The sequence below is a fragment of the Chlamydotis macqueenii genome, chromosome Z (genome assembly GCF_036417535.1).
Source record: "Chlamydotis macqueenii isolate bChlMac1 chromosome Z, bChlMac1.mat, whole genome shotgun sequence".
Taxonomy (NCBI): domain Eukaryota; kingdom Metazoa; phylum Chordata; class Aves; order Otidiformes; family Otididae; genus Chlamydotis; species Chlamydotis macqueenii.
The window spans coordinates 36,344,522-36,363,929 of NC_141593.1; the positions used below are offsets into that span (position 1 = coordinate 36,344,522).

General features: G+C 39.6%; 1 protein-coding gene across 2 annotated transcripts in view; it reads right to left on the bottom strand.

The window, feature by feature from the left end:
* PCSK5 (proprotein convertase subtilisin/kexin type 5) overlaps window positions 1-19,408 on the bottom strand; it is a 260,397-nt gene that overhangs the window by 204,803 nt on the left and 36,186 nt on the right. For both annotated transcript variants that reach the window (XM_086770052.1, XM_086770051.1), the window contains exon 3: window positions 6,337-6,450. In XM_086770052.1, coding sequence (XP_086626178.1) covers window positions 6,337-6,450 — 114 coding nt within the window. The remainder of the gene's footprint in view (window positions 1-6,336; window positions 6,451-19,408) is intronic.

The following is a 19,408-nucleotide window of genomic DNA, read 5'->3' on the forward strand; positions in this document are numbered from 1 at the left end:
CTCCCCATAGATCACATCAGCAAAATAAAGGAGGCAATTGGCCTGTCCAACTCTTCACCTTCGCCTTATTTCATGGCTACAGGACCTTAAAAGACTGACATTACTCACTGCTGATAAGGGCTTATTAGCCCCATCTTGGCTACCGTCCAGAGTCAACTATACCACATTGGAGCAGGAGTGTCTGTCCTTCCCTGTGAATGCTAGGATAACTCACCTGGGAGCTCACAAATATAAATGGAGAGCGCAATGTAACATACTGGAGGAGTTTTCTGATGAAACAAAGTACATCGGGTTCACCAGACCCTTTGCTGAAGCTCAAAGCAATGTTGACTTTAGAGCCCTCACTGAAAGTGAATAGTAAGTGACTTCTCAGGTGTTGGTTTCAGCATCACAGCTCAAGGCACCAGCCCTAGATGCGGCTGATTCAGATCTCATCAGTCTGTGTGTACTCTTCTCACTTGCAGGATAAATTATATTTCATCTGCCTATACCAGAAATCTTACAGTGCAAATATAAAAGGACAACTGATAAATATTGGCTGATGAGTTAAGCTTCTCAGCAAGTCTTTTATCTTCAATAGCTTTCTAAAAATCTCAGTAAAATCACACTATGTCTATAATTGTGCAACAACATTATATAGCAGTCTCATCGAAGTAATTCACCAAGTATTATTCACCAAGCAATCTGCAAATGTTAGTTTCCACTGTGACTCAGTCACCTAATTTTAATGTGCCCTGCTGGCACTATTATAATACTCTTCCACCTTGAATCCTCTAAAATACTTTGCATTTGTGGCAACTGCTTCAGCTTTCAGTCCAGTTTTGGAAATCACGAGTGCTCTTCCAAAAGCCCCCAGAGCTAAGTCATAATAGAAGTAGCTGGAGATACAGCACAGCCAGACATCATATCTTTTCTTAGGTTTACAGATTTCTGTTAGAGTATCTTTTCAGAAATTTTGTAGGAAAAATTGACTTCTTCAGTGACTGAAGTGCATTATATTTACCTGATATGTTTTTCTGATTTTTAAAAAGACTACATGAATTATAGTGTCTTTTAGTCCTTTTCCATCATATTGTTACCTCTCAGAGAAAACTAGCAGACTATGGAGAAGTACAACGCAGCTTTACAAAAGCCCTTCTTCTGGGTTCCAAACAGAAGACTCTGAAGTCATCTGCTTTTAGCTCTCCTGGACATACATTTTGTCTTCCACCTACTCTCCTAAAGCATGGTTATGTCTAGAAAGAAAGAATAACGAGGAATATATGTGAAGAGAAAACAATGAAGGTTGAGAAAAGAAAACAGCAAAGGTTGAGAAAAGGAAAGAGATTCTGAAAAAGGCAAAGAATTTTCAGAAGAGGAGGTACTTTGTTTGTAGAGATCAACAGCAAAAAGACCTTAAAATTATTTAAGACAGAAAGTGAACTGAAATACTGTGGAGCGAAGATACAAATAAAACAAAATTAAAATTTTACTTCAATGAGGCTTTGAATTATACTTTATGCTGGTGTGGGATGTGTTTAGAAATGACAATTAAATGACAGCATTTTCTTTTGTTTAGCTATGTAATAGGTGGTGTCCTTCTTCCTCCATTCCAAGCAGCTTATGAACGTGACTATCTCGCCCATTTTCTGCCTGAGAAGCTAACAGGCAAGTTCCCATCTTCCACTTCTTTCTGTGGTTTACAACTTCAGTGATATTGTCAGCTATTTCCCCATGTTCTCAGGTAAGCTTCACTGCTATAAAAATTTTCAGGATGACCCCCAAGTATGCATTTTAGAGATGCTGGCTAGCGTCTTCTCTGAGCGTAACACCATTTCTAAAGTTATGTTATTTATTTTTGTGGGTAGCTCAGTTATTTTATGCTGTAGTTTCTCAGAGGAATACCATCTCACCCCAGTGATTTACTGCAATGGAAGTCCCAGCTTTCCCCTGTTTCTCTCTGACAGCGCCATACCTTCTCTAGCTATAAGGAATAACCTCTGGATACACATTTCCTCTTTCTCTGATGAAGTGGCATCCAGTGATAAGAAAACACTTGGCTTACACACTTTAACTATCACATTTATTCTTAGGTGCTTGAACAGAACAGTGCCTCTCCCTCCAGCCTCACATTTCAAAACATCATACTCTCCTCCAGTCAATTCTCAGTCCCACACAAATATCCGACTGTATCTTCAATTCCTGCCCAGCAGGAACTAGGCCATGCAGTGTGGGAAGAACCTGGTAGGAAGTGGAAACTTCTCCAAATTAGAGAATCCTGTCAGCACTAGCAATTATTATTAACAATAGAAGGGATGATAACTGTACCAGAGAGGATTATCCTTGATCAGTGTTGAAAAAGACTTGTGCTGTCTGAACTGACAGCACAGACAGTCAGCGTCTTTCTAGTCTAACAATGGTTTGTTAAAAAATAAACAGCTAGATTAATTTCTTGCAGTTACATTCTATTTTTTTAAAATATGCAATTTTAGCCTAGCATCACAGCAGAGCTAGATTACAGCTGCAGAAAGCTGTGCTTGTATGTCTGTGATTCCAGTTTCAGCTGACCACTACAAAGCTCTTCTGAAGTGGGGAGCAAAAAGAAAGGGTCAGCAAGGAGAGAGTCTTGTGACTGAAGCCTATTAAAGTCAAAGTTAGTTATATTAACCACATCTTTGCATATATTTTTAATTCTTTTATATTTACCTTCTCTAGTTTTTATGACCATTTTTCTAAGCAGGCAAGATGCGGAAACTCATTAAACAAACTGGCAGGTACAGTGAAATTGGTTAGGCACAAAGTCCCCTTTAGTCATTCCAAAGACACTGTTTGTTGTTATTACAAGTTAAGTAAAACAGTTTCAGATAGCAGTAGGGCTTCAGGGTTGACTTCAACCTCTTTCAGTTATGCAAACTGATTGTATATAGTTCATCCAGTTACTGACAAACAGGCCATTTTGTCAACATCAATGAAAGAGAAGAAATTCATTAGATATAACATGATGATACAAAGATAGCTGAGCTCTGGGGATGACATACAGGACTTAGATCTCTCCTGATTCAAAATTTGGAAAGTGATGTTAACTAGGGACCTTGTTTCCTTTTGATTTTATTTATTTGATATCTTATTCTGAGTAAGCTGACCCAGATCAGTTTTGAATAACAGCTGAAGAGCTGAAGTTTCATGTGTTATTTAATCTATAAAAATATTCTATTTCACTCTTAAGCAAAGATGCCTCATGATTCAGAGGTCCTCATAAAGCAGATGGATTTTTTCCAAATTTCCTTGCTTTGAGGGAGAGAAGTCAGAAGAAAATCACCTTTTCCTTGTTATTAGAAACCATGAGAAGCTGTAATTTCTCAATAGGTAAGCCCCTGGTAACGAAAAGTAAAACTATACTTGTTCAGGTGATGGGTGGCTCTGGAAGCACTGTCTGCTTTGGCTTCCACAGAGCTATAATGTGGTAAATAAATACATTCCTAATCTCTCTGCTCTTTCTAGGAATGTGTTTAGAGTAAATGCTGAAAAATAGAGTGATTAAAAAAAAGGACCTTTTAATTTGTTCACAGAATAGTTCTTGAGAGATGCTTTTAAACTTTGTGATGGCCCAAAAGAGGAAGAAGGCCTGAATCCCCCTCGTAACGTCTTGCCGTGGATATCACACAAACAAAAATGTATTATTTCTAGCCCAGGCAATTAAAATTACTAGGGGTGGTACTTACGAAGGAGAAGGAGAAGGAGAAGGAAAAACATCAATCAGATATTGTTTGACAAAGTCTTTGAATAAAAGCACTTGTGTCAACAAATCTGAACTACATTTACGGCCCTGTTAGAGATTATGCCAGTTCAGCGGCCAAAGGTATCAGTCTTAATCCACAACGAAGTTACTTATTAATCAAAACACAAACCCGTACATGATAATACTTTATTACTTTCTCAACAGCACGTCTGCAGCCAGCAACCTAAAAACCTCTTCCTGACATAGCGATGACTGAAACGATTAACTAACCTCAAATTCCGTTTTTTCTCTTCGACTTAAAAAAGTAAATCAGATGAACAAAAGTAGCTATGGTTACAATCACAAATACAGTCATATGAGGATATCTGACCCAAGAAGTCAGATCTGAAGTCAGCTTATTCACATATTTTTAGCTATTCTCTCTGCTGAAATAGTGTACTCGCTAATACTTTACTGATTGCTCTCAACAAGATGTCATGAAACCACTACCACTAAAGATATTGCAAATACACAGAGTTATTCAGTGGCTGTAAATGCAATCAGTCAGGAACAGTCCCTTCCCAGAGGGTCTTCAAGTGAGGACTTTCTTCCACAGGTATAGAAATGACAATATTCTGAAAGTTGTACAAGACAAAACAGTAAAGTCCGCTTGCTGCCCTCAAGCACTTTCTGTATTACTCTGGCAATTGTGGGCCAGCTGTGAAGCAGAGTGGCTAGGCAACACAACTGACTTCTACCTTCCTGGAACAAAACCTATTACCAGTTTAAAAATACCTGCTAATCTAGTTCCACCAAAAAGCCATGGCAGCACTAAAAACCTTGTATACAAATCTAGGAGCACAAAGGAAAAATGACATAAGCTACCCTACACCATATAGTGGGCTTTTGCTTGACTACTATTATTCTCTTGAAATTTGGCCTCCCTCTTTCTACTCTACAACAGAGCTGAAAGTCTGTAGCAGTAACAGCAGACTAACTAAAGGTAAATCACTGTTATTTTGTAGTTTCAATTAAAAATGCTGATTTTTTTTTTTAATGAGAACTAACATGACACAATATCATGATCTACTGCCATTTATTGGAATCTGTCTGTCACCTTATGTGCATATTTATAGGATAGGCAGATTGAATAAACATAGAGGAGACAGACAAGTATATACATTTCAATAAACTTGGAAAAAGGTCTGCCATGATCCCATGACCCAAAATAATACAGCTTTCACAAACGATTGAAAAGAACTACATTTTGGATAAAAGCTGTTTTCAAAATGGACAACGAACCGCTAAAAAAAACCCCATAGCTGCATCAACCCAGTACTGCAATAAAACATAAATGAAATAGGTTTCTACTGTATGAGGAGAGTTACTGCCTGAAAGACATAGATCTCTAACAGCTTAGAAAAGTAATATGGAAGAGTCAGTAGCACAGTTCTTTAATAAAAGCAAGGGGAATTTTGGAAGTAAAGTTATTACTTAGCCTTTCGTTAAAATACAAGAATTCAGGAAACTGAATAGCAAAGCTACTAGACTTTGACTGATGAGATGCTCATATGATAGATATATGAAGATATGGACTTCTGACTGAGTTTACTAACGGCAACTATTTACTGTTAGTTACAAATTAGCTATGACATTTTTTTGTTTTTCAATGCGTCCAACAATGAATTAAAAATCAGAATGAAATTAAGTAAAACTTAAAAATATTTTTAAAGTTTTGTTAGGATAATCTTACTTATTCACCTGAAATACTAGAGTAATGTTTGTAAAGTAACAAAATACTTGAAAAGACAGTATCTACTTAAAAGAAAATTATCTTACATATTGTTGCCAGAAAGGCATATTCTCCTCTGTATCTGAAGCAATTAAATAAATCAAGCCATAAAACTTTTTGAGTGTCTTACTGTCAGCAACATAGATGACATACTGAGAAAACAACATGCAGGGATTTAGATCTACACCAACAGGATAGTAGAGAAAGAGAGCAAGTTTCTTATCAGCCAATATGGAGATGGGTCAGCTGTCTACTAAACACTACTTTTCATTTGCACCTTCCCAGGCAAAACAAGGATATTTTTAAAAACACTGTGAATGCAGAAGTTTCACTCCATGCTTTAACTGTCACTATTGGGACCAAAAAAAAAAAAAAAATTGCTCAACAATGCAATTGTTCATTTCTAAAAATAGTGTAATTATAACACTGAACAGTCAGTGCTTGTGGCTCTGTCCTCCTGTTTCAGGACACAAGACATTTATATCACATTGATACTGGAGACAGTGAATTAGGCACATTGAAAACAAGTGGTTTCACTGCTCTCACAGATTATGGCTAAGTTCCTTCCTTTCTCATTGCTGAAAGTTTATCCTCTAATAAGTAATTCCCAAGACATCTTGCAATAGGAAGCACTCATGAATGAATGCATTAATAAATGTTTCCTATTGCAGGGCCCACCGGGAATTCTTTATAATACTTGTAAGGAGTTTACAGACCTTCATTAGTTACATAAAAAAACCCCCATATTTGCTTTTTCTGAACATACCATTCTGCCCCCTTTCAAAATATCACAGTAGACAACTAAATGCTAGCATGAAACAGAGCCAATGACCCTGTATGTACTCACCATGTACCACATGCTTGGCCACTTGGGATCATTGAAATAAGTGGATTGGGTACCACCAGGTTTATAATCCCTCTTTATCCTTCTTTTAACCACCTGCTGTTGTATCCACTCCACCTGCCAACCAGGAAAACATATGGTAAGTGTTAGGGTTCCATGGAGATTATCAAGAAATGTGTGAAATCTTGGGAAGTTTCCCATTACCATAGTCCAAGCCATATTTCATGTTAAAGAGTTCATTTTGGCAGTGGGAACACACAGCTCAACCTTGGCATACTGTTCACTAAGGAATACGTCCAATTTAGTTAGTGCTACAAATCTCCTCGAACAACTACTTAAATCCCCTGCTAGAAGGACTTCATTGGTTATCATCTTTTGAATGCCATTATTTCACTATTTTTCACTGTTAGACTAGTGCTTTTTTTTCAAATTTATAAAACCAGTTACAAATCATAGCTGTCTATTGTAATGAGAAATTAATTAATTTTCTGACAGGGTGTGAGGGAGATTGTTTTGGTTTATTTTTTATTTTTATTTGTTTCTTTGTTTGATGTCTTCTTTTAATTTTATGTAAGTCTGTTCCTGAAAACAAAAACATTCAGAAAAATATTCAAACATTTTGCTTAACCAATATCTAAATCACCTTCACCACTTGGAGTGAAAAAACAAAATTAACCTGTATTTTTAGCAAAGTGACTCTTTGTCAAGAGTCTCTCAGCCAGGCACCCTGGAACTTTATTTTATACTAAGTTCTCCCCAGGGAGAAATAGCTGGTTACTGAGCAACAGGTCAAATTACAACAACAAAAAAAGAGCTTGAAACAGGGAAATAAGTATAAGGGTTAAGAACCTAATTCTGAAAGTTGTATTCTTGTCTGTCTGACACGTCTTCAAAGATTCATGACACATCCAGAAAGGGCAACACCAAAAGTGACATCAACCTTAGAGCAGACAGAACTGTGCAGTCATTTCTGCATTAGCAATTCTAAATAGGAGCTCGTTTCTATAAATGTAAATAATATAAACTATCCACAGAGAAACCCAAGTTATATTTACACACATCTAGCTTCTAACTTCCTGACAGCTCATATTTCTGCTGAATTGTTTCACGGGATGTAACTGTAAAAATTCAATTCACCACTCCCCAAGCAAGACAGCCATTTCCTACGAGCAGCCAACTCTGCACCTTTTACTTGCGCCGTTTATGAATATCTGTGTATGCACGCAAACATACAAATACACAGAAAAAGTTTACTTTCAGCTCACCTGTTTATTTGTTGCTTGTCAGAGACGTTATTAGCATTTTGCCTTAGCAGGCTAATTTCTCTACTGTGCATCTGCAACTCAGTTTCATATTCTCAGACAGACATAGGTCCATTGACATTAAAAGAAATTTCGCTTGAGATCTGTACCATGCCTGCCTTTGCCACCTCTATCAAACCACTCTGGCCACTACTTCTTGGTCGGATGAAAATACAGGAAGTCATCCCTGAATCCAGCGTGGAAGGATTCCTAGGACATTCCTTACAGATGTTGCCAAGGCTCCATGGTTTTATTTATAAGGAAAAAATTAATTTTTCCCCTTCTCAAGAACTAACCTCAGAGTCAAGATATTCTTCTAGAGGAGAAATTATGCAGTTTAAGAATACAGAATATAAGGTGGTGTTCACACTAAAATCCATTTCTCTGTTAAATCTTCTAGTAACAATCATAGATTCCTTTCTGCTTCTAAGAGAATTGAGAAATTGTCTAGTGTGCCTTTCTGTCCTGGTTCCCGTGCTCCTCTTTCAGCTCAATCTGAACTGCGTCTTGGTGGATGCCCTCTCGAGAAGATGACAACTGACTGCCCCTTTCAGATCTTACAGGATCCAGAGGTCCCCTCAGCAGGAGCAGACAGCTCATCAGTCTTAGGTGCCATTTGATGTAACAAAGTCTGGAGGCCTGTAGGATGCACAGAGCATATCTGAGCAACAGCCAATGGAGGGACAGCCAAAAGACTCTGGTAAGCACTAAGCCTTACAGCTGCTTTGAAAGGGGATCAACAACCCTCTTAACTCAATCTTTCCTACATGAAAAAGGCTGATTTATAACTGACTTATAATGAACCCGACTTCCTTGTCACCTGCTGCTAATATATGCTTTCTTTTCCAGACTGTCACAACAGAAGCTTGTTTTTCTTCAAAGTTCCTTTCCTTTGAGGTAGGCCAGACCTCCCAAGACACCTGAAGCTAACTGAGCAGCATCTTATGTACCATTTGATCTCGGACTCTGCAGCTGCCTGGATTGCCATAGATCATGGACCTCTCTTCCTCTATTACTAGTATTAAGCAATCAATAACATAAAAGCTTCAACAGGTCGGAATAAGCAACCATGGTTCTCAGGGCTTATACAGATTCACCTTCCAAGCCTTATTACAAGATTTGGGTCTTGGTACTAGAAACATTTTCAACTGAGCAAGGGGTTCCAGGCTTCTCTACTGCAAGAGTATTTACTGTCATCTTGACTCATGCTTAGCTGCAGGAATTAATCACATAAGTATGCTACCACATTGAGAACGTTGTTTAAGTCAACAAATTTCAACACTGCACAGGCCAAGAGCATAGAGTACACTATGCCATGCATGGTAATTCATGACAAAAACTCATTCATATCTTGAGTCTGCAGGGAGGAGTTACAAATGCTTACCACCAACACAATCCAAGGATCTGACATTGTTGTAAAAGTGTCCACAAAGGAAAAAACAATAAGATAGACTCAGCTGAAGAGGATTAAATTTCCTACCACTGCTACCTGTGGTTTAGATGCATGAACATTAATGAAAGAAGGTAGACGCCAACACCACTATTGCCTTGAGGAGCTGTAAATCAACAGACCCAGGGCATATAATTTGGCATTTGGGACTCCTGTGCATCAAAGACTCCTATAAGAACTAGAATTAGCAACTGTGAGAAGTTTTTGAAAAACACCTTCCTTTTGTAAATGGAACCAGAGAAGCGTAAAATATTCCAGGAAACTGCACTACACACAAGTTTAAGCAGAACTTCAACAAGCTAATACTATCTCTACATGGTTAAATGAAGTGGGTTTTCCTGACATGATAAACTGCAGAATTCTTTACTATTCACTGTAAAAATATGTTGTCTCCATTTATTTACTGCCTATTCAGCTGCAAATATCTGCTGACCATTAAAAAGATTGAAACATAAAAGCAGCATAGTACTTGTGGAGACTGATCCATGCACACATTGATGCCTCAAAAAAAACGCCCAATTAATTCCTTTTCTCTCTGTTTCCTTTATTCCAGACAATATTATCAAGAATACACAGACAGTTCTTTAGTCCAAGCAATCATAAACACTGCCTCACTGCATAGTTCCAGTTTATTGGAATAATAATTTAACACTGAGGAGTTTTGTATATATGCGGGTATTTATGTACATGCATATATTTGTACAAGAGCTTCTACCAAGTGAGTTTATCTGCAAGCCTGTAGTATAGGTGGTTCGATTTTAGTGAGGTATGAGTAAATATTTTTCTGTATCTTATCTACTGCCTTTTAACAAAAAAAAAAAGGTAAATGACACTACTTCAGATTATACGTATATGCTGCAAGGCCTGCCCCTCTTACATGCTGGATGTTGTCCATGATTCTATTTCCCCAACTCCTAGTAAAGTTAGGGAAAACATACAAAAAAGTAATTTTGCAGAAGGGCTGTGCAGCTTGCATGACCCCTAAAGCCAGAAAAAGACACCTAACTTCTTGTCTTCCCATAAGACCTAATGACCATTTTAAGTATACATAGAATTACTATGAGTGCAAGAGCCATTCGATTGAATACAAATACAGAGAGGGGTAAATTGCATGTTTGCCTGACTATGCTAATGACATATATATGACATATATATATATAATGACATATATGCTATGACAGTGCAGGTAGCTTTCTAATGATGGAATGGAATGGAATGAGAATAACATAGCATAGCATAGCACAGCACAGCATAGTTCAGTTGGAAGGGACCTACAACAATAAGGTAGTCCAACTGCCTGATCACTTCAGGGCTGACCAAAATCTAAAGCATATTACTAAGGGCATTCTCCAAATGCCTCTTAAACACTGACAGGCTTAGGGCATTGTCCACCTCCCTAGGAAGCCTGTTCCAGTGTTTGACCACCCTCTCAGTAAAAAAAATGGTTCCTAATGTCCAGCCTACACCTCCCCCGGAGCAGCTTTGAGCCATTCCCACACATTCTATCACTGGATCCCAGGGAGGAGAGATCAGCAACTCCTTCTCCACTTCCCCTCCTCAGGCAGCTCTAGAGAGCAATGAAGTCACCTCTCAGCCTCCTTTTCTCCAAACTAGACAAACCTAGTGTTAAACATTAGGACTCACTTTGAGCACTACAGATACCCGCATCAGTGAAAGGGGGAAGTCAAAATGATCATTCCCAGACAGTGACTGTGCACTGCTGTGAGGGACATGATGCAGGATGCTAGACAGGGTAACCTAAAACATCATAACATGCCTGATCACAGTCCTGATTATAGCCTTGTCTGGAAGATTTTTAGCAAATACCTTATGTTAAGATCTGCCTACTAATTGTTTTTTATTCTGAGGATGTACTGATGCAGCCACCTAGAATATAATTAAAAACATCACAGGAAAACAGAATTTTCTCATCTGAGAAGCCAATGTGTAAAATTTAGTTTACAGAAAATATCATTGCTATATGAATAGAATAGCTTACTCCACTGAACCATAGGATTTGCAGTTTTTCTCTAATAAGTGAACAGAAAAACTTGACAGTAGTCACCAGTTTAAAGTAAATTGTACAATTGCTGAGTTATATTAATGAACACAAGGTCAAGACTCAGGAGCTATTTTAGTATTCTGACATATATTTCCTTTGAGTATTTTATAAGTATTCATCCACAAGTCACTGTCAAATACCTGCTATATCTTGGATTTGTTTGATTCTGTATTAAAAGACCTCATTTGTACAAAAATATTTTATTTTAAAAAGTGCCCACATTTCTAACCCAAAGGCCTTGGAGGAAAATCTCTGGAGCGACTGACTATACAGATTCCTGATTCTTACCAAAATGACTCTATGCAAACAATGAGGTGCATTTTAACATTTCCATAAAGTCACACTTACTGAGGGGGAACAGTGCTCATTTTCCCATCAACTTCAGCTTTGAAAGTTCCATTTCCTGAATGTCTAGAAATCAAAGCCAAGCCAGATTGAAGACCAAACTATTTTTAAAATATCATCATTTCCAGTCTCCTCAATTCAACACTCACAAAGTTCTGTGCACGATGCAGCTCTTCTTCACAGACCTGCATGGAACACTGCAATGGCATAAAAGCTGTTCTGAGCTAATTCAAGCATACCACTCTTTTATTCTCTTTAAGTGCTAAAAATTGTAATGAAATGTTATGTCTGTGTGAAACTACACTACTTTCTACTATTTTCACTCTCCTGGATGCAATAGAATTGTTGGAAAAGGAGTTCCATGTAGGTATGCTGCAGTAAGACCTCCTTCTAGTGTAATAAACCGTGGGAAAAAAAGTTTGGAAAATGGAAAAAAAAAACATGCTGAAAAAAATAATCCACCTACTTATCAAAGCAGTGTGATTTTTAACATACAAACACCAGACATTCTTGTGAAAGACTAGTACTTTTTCAAATCTATCATGAGAGGCTCTGCTTGAATAAATATTTTCAAACTGATTAAAAATGTGTCAAGTCCAGTATGTGAAAATGCCATTATTATAAAGCAGAAGTTACAGGTAACCTGAAGGTGTAATCCTTTCTATTTTGAGGAAACTATGCATGGGAAAAAAAACTCACCCTAACTCTGAAGTAGGTTATACATTTCATACCAGAATCCATTACTTTTATGTTACAGAATTAAACATGAAGGTGTGGGTCATCAGTCTGTGATGAAGAGTTGCTGAAGGTGCCACTCCCAAACATAATTCTGGCTTTATCCCTTGTACTCACATCATTCACCCCAATCTGTCCTACGCCTGCAAGAAGAAATTAGAAATTCCTGCTCAGATAATACGAAAGCAGGTGCCATAGGAACACTATAGATTAAAGAGAAAAAGAGAGAAAACTCAGATAGGGGACATAGAAAGTATCATCCAGCAAGCAGTGAATCTGTATTGAGCCATGACGGATTAGCAAAAAGGGCAACACTCATCATGTGGAAAGCTGGCACTGGACAGCATTGCAGCACTTTTACTTAGAGTTTGTCTACAGAGGAATTGCTCTGGGCAAGCATCCTCCTTCCCTACAGGGACAATTTCACACTGCTACTGGCACACTTTATCTTTCAGTTGCCTAAAGACCCTCAACGCTCTGATAGACCTAGTTGGAAAAGGACAGGAGTGAGGACAGCACTCTCAGACACAGAGCGTGAGACCGTGCTTGGCCCAGAATAGGCCACAGGAGAAAAATTGTTCTTACAGTTCCTATTCTAGAAGGAAAGGATGCCATTCAGAGGGACCTTGGCAGGCTGGAGAGGTGGGCCCATGTGAATCTCATGAAGTTTAACAGGGCAAAGTGTGAGGCCCTGCACATGGGTTGGAGCAATCCCAAGCACAAATACAGGCTGGGCAGAGAATGGATTGAGAGCAGCCCTGAGGAGAAGGACTTCAGGTATTGGTGGATGCAAAATGGAATATGGGCCGGCAATGTGTGCTTGCAGCTCAGAAAGCCAACCACATCCTGGGCTGTATCAGGAGGAGCATGGCCAGCAGGCTGAGGGAGGTGATTCTCCCCCTCTATTGTACTCTCATGAAACTCCACATGGAGTACTGCCTCCAGCTCTGGAGCCCCCACCATAAGGAAAACATGTATCTGCTTGAGCAGGTCCAGAGGAGGGCCACAAAGATGATCAGGGAGCTGGAGCACCTCCCACATGAGGGACAGGCTGAGAGACTCTTTCCTCCAAGAGAGGAAAAAGCTCCAGGGAAACCTTATAGCAGCCTTCCAGACTTAAACAGGGCCTACAGGAAAGATGGGGAGGGACTCTTTATGAAGGAGTGTAGTGATAGGACGATAGGTTTTAAACTGAAAGAGGGTAGATTTAGATTAGATATTAGGAGGAAATTATTTACGATAAGGGTAGTGAGACACTGGAACAGGTTACCCAGAGAAGTTGTGGATGTCCCCTCCCTGGAACTGTTCAAGGCCTGAACAACGTTACTGAGCAATAGAGACGCAAGCCATGGCTCAGGAATGCATGAGGGGTGAGTAAGACTGTTGGCACACCTCCTGCTGCCCATGTGCAGAGTCACAAAAGTGAGACCCTTAAAGGTTGGCCTATGCAGCTTAATAAGAATTTTGTGGGTTTCAAAAATTATAATTAAACCCTAGGCTATTTTCCTAACCTATTAGTATTCTCTGACTCTCAGTTGCAGCAGCCAGTCTGCACCGTAGAAATAGATGAAGACAGTTGGGTAAAGTAGCTGTTGACATAGGTCAAGAGCATGGAAAATTATTGCAGATACCATTTCACGAACTGTAGGGGTCTAAAGTTGGATAAAAAGTCAATGAATCCAGCAGTAGCTAAGTGATGCATTCTTGCTGATTGACAAAGTGCTTCTTCAGCAAGGGTCAATGAAAATCCACAATCAAAGCAGTTGATTATGCTACACATTCTGAAAAAAAGCTGGATAAAAAAAGAAACAAATGTTAGGACAGGCTGCGGAGAGAAAAGAAAAGCAGAAGAGGAAAGAAGGCAGCAGAGAACGCTTGAAATTACCATTTAAACCCAAAGAAAGACATCTTGCACAAGAGTAGGGGAAGCTACCACAATCTCGCCGGTGGAACAAAGCTGAAATTCAATGCACATTTTTCCACCTCATAGCCACAGAAAGGACAGACAGTCCTGCTACAAAGTAAGTGGTTTCCACTGACTTTGCTACATACACTAATCCATTGTAGCATGACAGCCATACTTCCACATCCGTGAGTTACAATGATCCACAGCTGTGCATTGTCGGCGACATGGACAGTGGGATAGAGTGCACCCTCAGCAAGTTCGCCGATGACACCAAGCTGTGTGGTGCCGTCGACACGCTGGAAGGGAGGGATGCCATCCAGAGGGACCTTGACAGGCTGGAGAGGTGGGCCCGTGCCAACCTCATGAAGTTCAACCAGGCCAAGTGCAAGGTCCTGCACCTGGGTCATGGCAATCCCAGGCACAAATACAGGCTGGGCGGGGAATGGATTGAGAGCAGCCCTGAGGAGAAGGACTTGGGAGTGCTGGTGGATGAGAAGCTCAACATGAGCCGGCAATGCGCCCTTGCGGCCCAGAAGGCCAACCGCATCCTGGGCTGCATCAAGAGAAGCGTGGCCAGCAGGTCGAGGGAGGTGATTCTCCCCCTCTACTCTGCTCTGGTGAGACCCCACCTGGAGTACTGTGTCCAGTTCTGGAGCCCCCAACACAAGAAGGACATGGACCAGTTGGAGAAGGTCCAGAGGAAGGCCACAAAGATGATAAAGAGGGCTGGAGCACCTCTCTTATGAGGACAGGCTGAGAGAGTTGGGGCTGTTCAGCCTGGAGAAGAAGAGGCTCCAGGGAGACCTGATAGCGGTCTTCCAGTACCTCAAGGGGGCCTACAAGAAAGATGGGGAGAGGCTGTTCAGTAGGGCCTGTTGCGATAGGACAAGGAATAATGGTTTTAAAATAGAGGGGGGTAGATTTAGATTAGATATTAGGAAAAAATTTTTTACAATGCGAGTTATAGAACACTGGAACAGGTTGCCCAGAGAGGTGGTGGAAGCGCCATCCCTGGAAACGTTCAAGGCCAGGCTGGATGAGGCTCTGAGCAACCTGATCTAGTTGGGGATGTCCCTGCTCCTTGCAGGGGGGTTGGACTAGATGACCTTTGAAGGTCCCTTCCAACCCTAACCATTCTATGATTCTATGATTTTAACATATCTGAAACACCCTTTGTCTTTCCTCTGCACCCTTCCCACCCCCTCGAGCTCAGAGCTCTTCACAAATATCAGTAAGTATGAGCCCACAACTGTGCATAGCAGCAAAGTCTTCTTCCTGCTTTAGGAGGGAGAATGTAAAAGAGTGAGTTCAGAAAAGGGCACAGCCTGGCTAGTGTGGAGATGCACAGTCTCTGTCCCAAGGCTGTTTGTTAGCAGCTAGAGCTGCTACGAAGGAAAAGCATCACACCGAAATTCTGGAGAAGCTCAGCATATCTGCTGTTGGTCAGAACTTGTCTCCCACTGGAAAGGCAGGGAATAGTGAAAGGCAAAATGATCCACATTTTCATTCCTTAGGGAAGTCTGGGCAGGTTTACTATTAATGGGTGCGACTGTAGCAACTGCTGAGCGAACGTGGTCGTGGCCTCTGCCCAGCCTCCCCCCATAAGCACTGTACCACAGTCCACCACAGAGCAGTTCAAAATTACAGGATGAAAATCACACAGCAGCTCTGTGGCAGAGCTGAGAACAAGCTACAGGCAGCCTGGGCTGCTGCCTGGTGGCTTCCAGTAGCACCAGCCCCAGCTGTCGTAGGCAAGGCATATCTCAAAGCAGTTGGATATTTTTCCCTTTCACAGATCTTAAGCACCCTAACCAGCTCAGATGCTCTGGTTCAGTTTCTGAAATAACTCAGCCTTGGAAAAGTGAGAAAAACTCTTTGCTGCACCAGCTTAAAAGCAACCTTTATGTTTATACAAGGTATTTTATCATTTATAACTACAGATCATACAACCTATCTTGTAACAACTCAAGAGCTACAGGGCAGCAAAATTTTTAAAAAGACCTCCAATGGATAGCTCTGCTTAGTACAGTACCTAAAGCTCTGCTTACACCTTTACAGACAACATTAGTATATCTAGTCTTAGGACAACATAATCATCTAGAATTTCAATACGTCATGAGAATTAGTATTAGTATCACTCTGAATGCAAACTGATACGTCCTAACTACATCTAACTTAGGCCTAAAATTGCATCTTCTTAATAAACTGAAAGGTTGATGCTAAATCCAGTATCCACTAGGGGATAAAACTTTAAGCTCTCTCAACTTAATTAACTTTGGAGTCTAACATCTGGCAGTTGAAATATCTTGGGTTTTATGTTTATATTACTGTAGCAATGATGATATATGTTAAAAAAAAAACCTGTAGAAATTACTGAGGGATTTTTTTTTTCTTTCCTTAGGCTAGTCCTACAACACTTGTCATAAATTATTTAAGTCCTTCAGACATCTGCATATGCTAATTTAAGATGGCCTTAATCATTTACTAAATGATTTCTTAGGAAGACAAATCTCTCCCATAGGGGTCAAATTCAAATGTCAAAAATACCAGTGTAATTCCAAAGGTGTTGATTCAGTCAAGGGTTTGCCATGGCTTCTATTGCTGTAGATATCCACAGCAGCTCAGCAAATCCACTGAGAGTGAGACAGTAAAAGTGTTGCATAATTAAATGATATATAATATCCAACATTGCTATACTGGTCTTGCCAAAGTAAATATTTCTCCTGAGTAGTCCCTTCACAGACCAAAAACCCATTGAATTTGCCCTCATACCATATTGTTGGTCTCTACAAAGGAATAAACTATCACCTTCTACTCAGTGCATTTCCAGCACTTTTGCTTAGTGGTGCTTTGCCAACAAGGAAATCTTTCACATAAATCTGCCATGGAAAAACTCAGCCACAAAGCATATACTAAACATCAAATCAAGCAGTTTTCCGATCAGAGTACTTTAAACCACAGGAAAAGTTGATCCCATCTGGGTTTTTTTTATTGTGTCTGTATCGCTACTGTTTAGTATCTCTCTAATCATAAGAAAAGGATCAATTATTTTTTTCAAACCTACCCTGTTTATATCATATATTTAGAAGTAGTATTTAAAATTCAGAATTGAGCCAAGAGTGTTTATATCAAGCTTCAGTTTTAGAGTTTTGAAATACTAAAAATAATTGGGTTTTGCTCTTTATGGAAGTATCAGTGGCATATTTTAGACCACACCATTTCACTAGTTCTTTGGCATTTCAGATGCATCTGTAGCACAACTTGATAAATACTCTATTTCTTTCATGTCTAGCATGTTTGTCTCTAATCTATCACTTCAAATCAAGAGAGGGGAATCATTAGTGTTGTCTCCTCTGACACAAACTGTAGTGAAAAAAATTAAAAAAAAAAACAGAAACAAAAACAGAAAAAGGAAACATCTCGTGTCCTTATAAGTCATTGCTGGCTTAATCTCTTTTCCTCAGTCTGTGACCCAAGCTCCAGCATACTTCTTTCTGAGCTCCAATCTTGCAGCTGTCAGTGAAGTTTGCCGCTATTAAAATATTGATTGCTGCAGCTATTAAACGTCATCATCATTGCCATCTGAAATACTCTGCAAAGGGCTACCTGTGAAAGACACATACAGCCAGCCTGAGGAAACATGGCAGTCCAGCCCCCCAGAGAAATGAAAATGGACCAAAGTTTCTTTTCCTACATTCAGTAGGCTGAAGAAAAGTGAATGCTTTTTCAACTTCAGTACTATTCCCACACCTCACGAATTGCTGACAGTGCTTCCAGTGAGGCGGTATCTCTCAATTTCTGCAAGTCAGACCACATAAAAGCTAGAGTGATGCCTGATTAATGAACCTACTGGGTACTGCTTTTATTTATTTTAAAGCTCTGGCTGAAACAAGGGCAACATCACAGCTTTGCAACTCCCGGATGGTCCCTGTGCACATTCTGACAGTGGAAGTGTGCCAAGAACAGTCACTTAGTTATGGATTCGTTTCTCTGCGATCATAATTCACAACACTCGTCATATTATATATTGAGAAAAAGAAAATAAAGATCATTATTTCCATGGCTATGATTTACGGGATAGACTTTTCAATTGCATGTACTAAAGCTTTTTGGTCTCCAATCAGACCACTTATATGAGGTTGCATTGTGGTCTCTACAGTCTTGCCAAAATTCCTGTTATCTATGTTTATGTCATTTGATAGCAATCTTTATGAGCTATTTGTACTTTGTCTTCTGTTGGGATAAAAGGACTTTAAAATGGCCTAATATAAATGTGATTCTTTATATAATGACAGGCTATGAATACTCTCTGTACCAACAAAACCTCTTCCTTCTGACTAGGACAATCTTCAAATGTGCAAAAATGTATCTTCTGAAGTATACAAACATAAGCTTTGTTTGATGTAATCTGGGACGTGCTACAGATGTCTGCTCTTGCCAGGGAAGACATTTCAGGAGCTTCAAAAACTGTAACGGCTTTCAAAAACTTTCCTGTTAATATTATTATTATTATCTCTCTAATCATCCATCCAGTTCCATTACCTGGTAGGGTAATGGAACTGGATAGGAGGGACTGAAAGACAAAACTGGACTATGGTGGATTAACAACACATGAATTATCATGAGACAACAGCTTAAAACCACCTGACTACATTTCCACTATTTGCCAGGACACTGTGAAAGTCAAAAGAGATGGTAAGAAATCTCAGTCTCTCACAAAGGTGGCAGTATTAGATTATTTACATGTCTTCTTCAGATTACTTCATCAAAGTGTATTTGGGCTCACAAAATGACAAGCAAGTTTACCATACATCTGCTCTGAGCAGGGTTGCAAATTTCCTGCATCCAAGGGAAGGGAAGTATGTACACACAGCAAGGACCCAGGAAAGAAGGCCAAAAATGATGAAAAGAAGAGAAAAACAGATCCATAAGGAAGTTGTTCTAGGAGGCGTTCCTAGCTGAGGAAAGGGAAGTTTATGGGCATTTAGGTCACAGAGTTCAAATACATATGTAGACCACGAAACTGCTATCGAAGAGTATTCTTCAAACTCACAGACAGTTATAGCAATGTGAAATGGCTAGAAGTTGAAGGTAGATAACCTCAGATACAGCAAAAATAGAACATCTGGAAACTATCGCTGGCAGTGTTCTAGTTAAAATTCAAAGATTTCTAAAAGCCATGCTCTGCTTCAAATAGAAATTAATTCTGGTGAGCCATATGACATCTACTCAAAGATGATTTGACTAGATGACCACAATGTTTCCTTTCAGTCTAG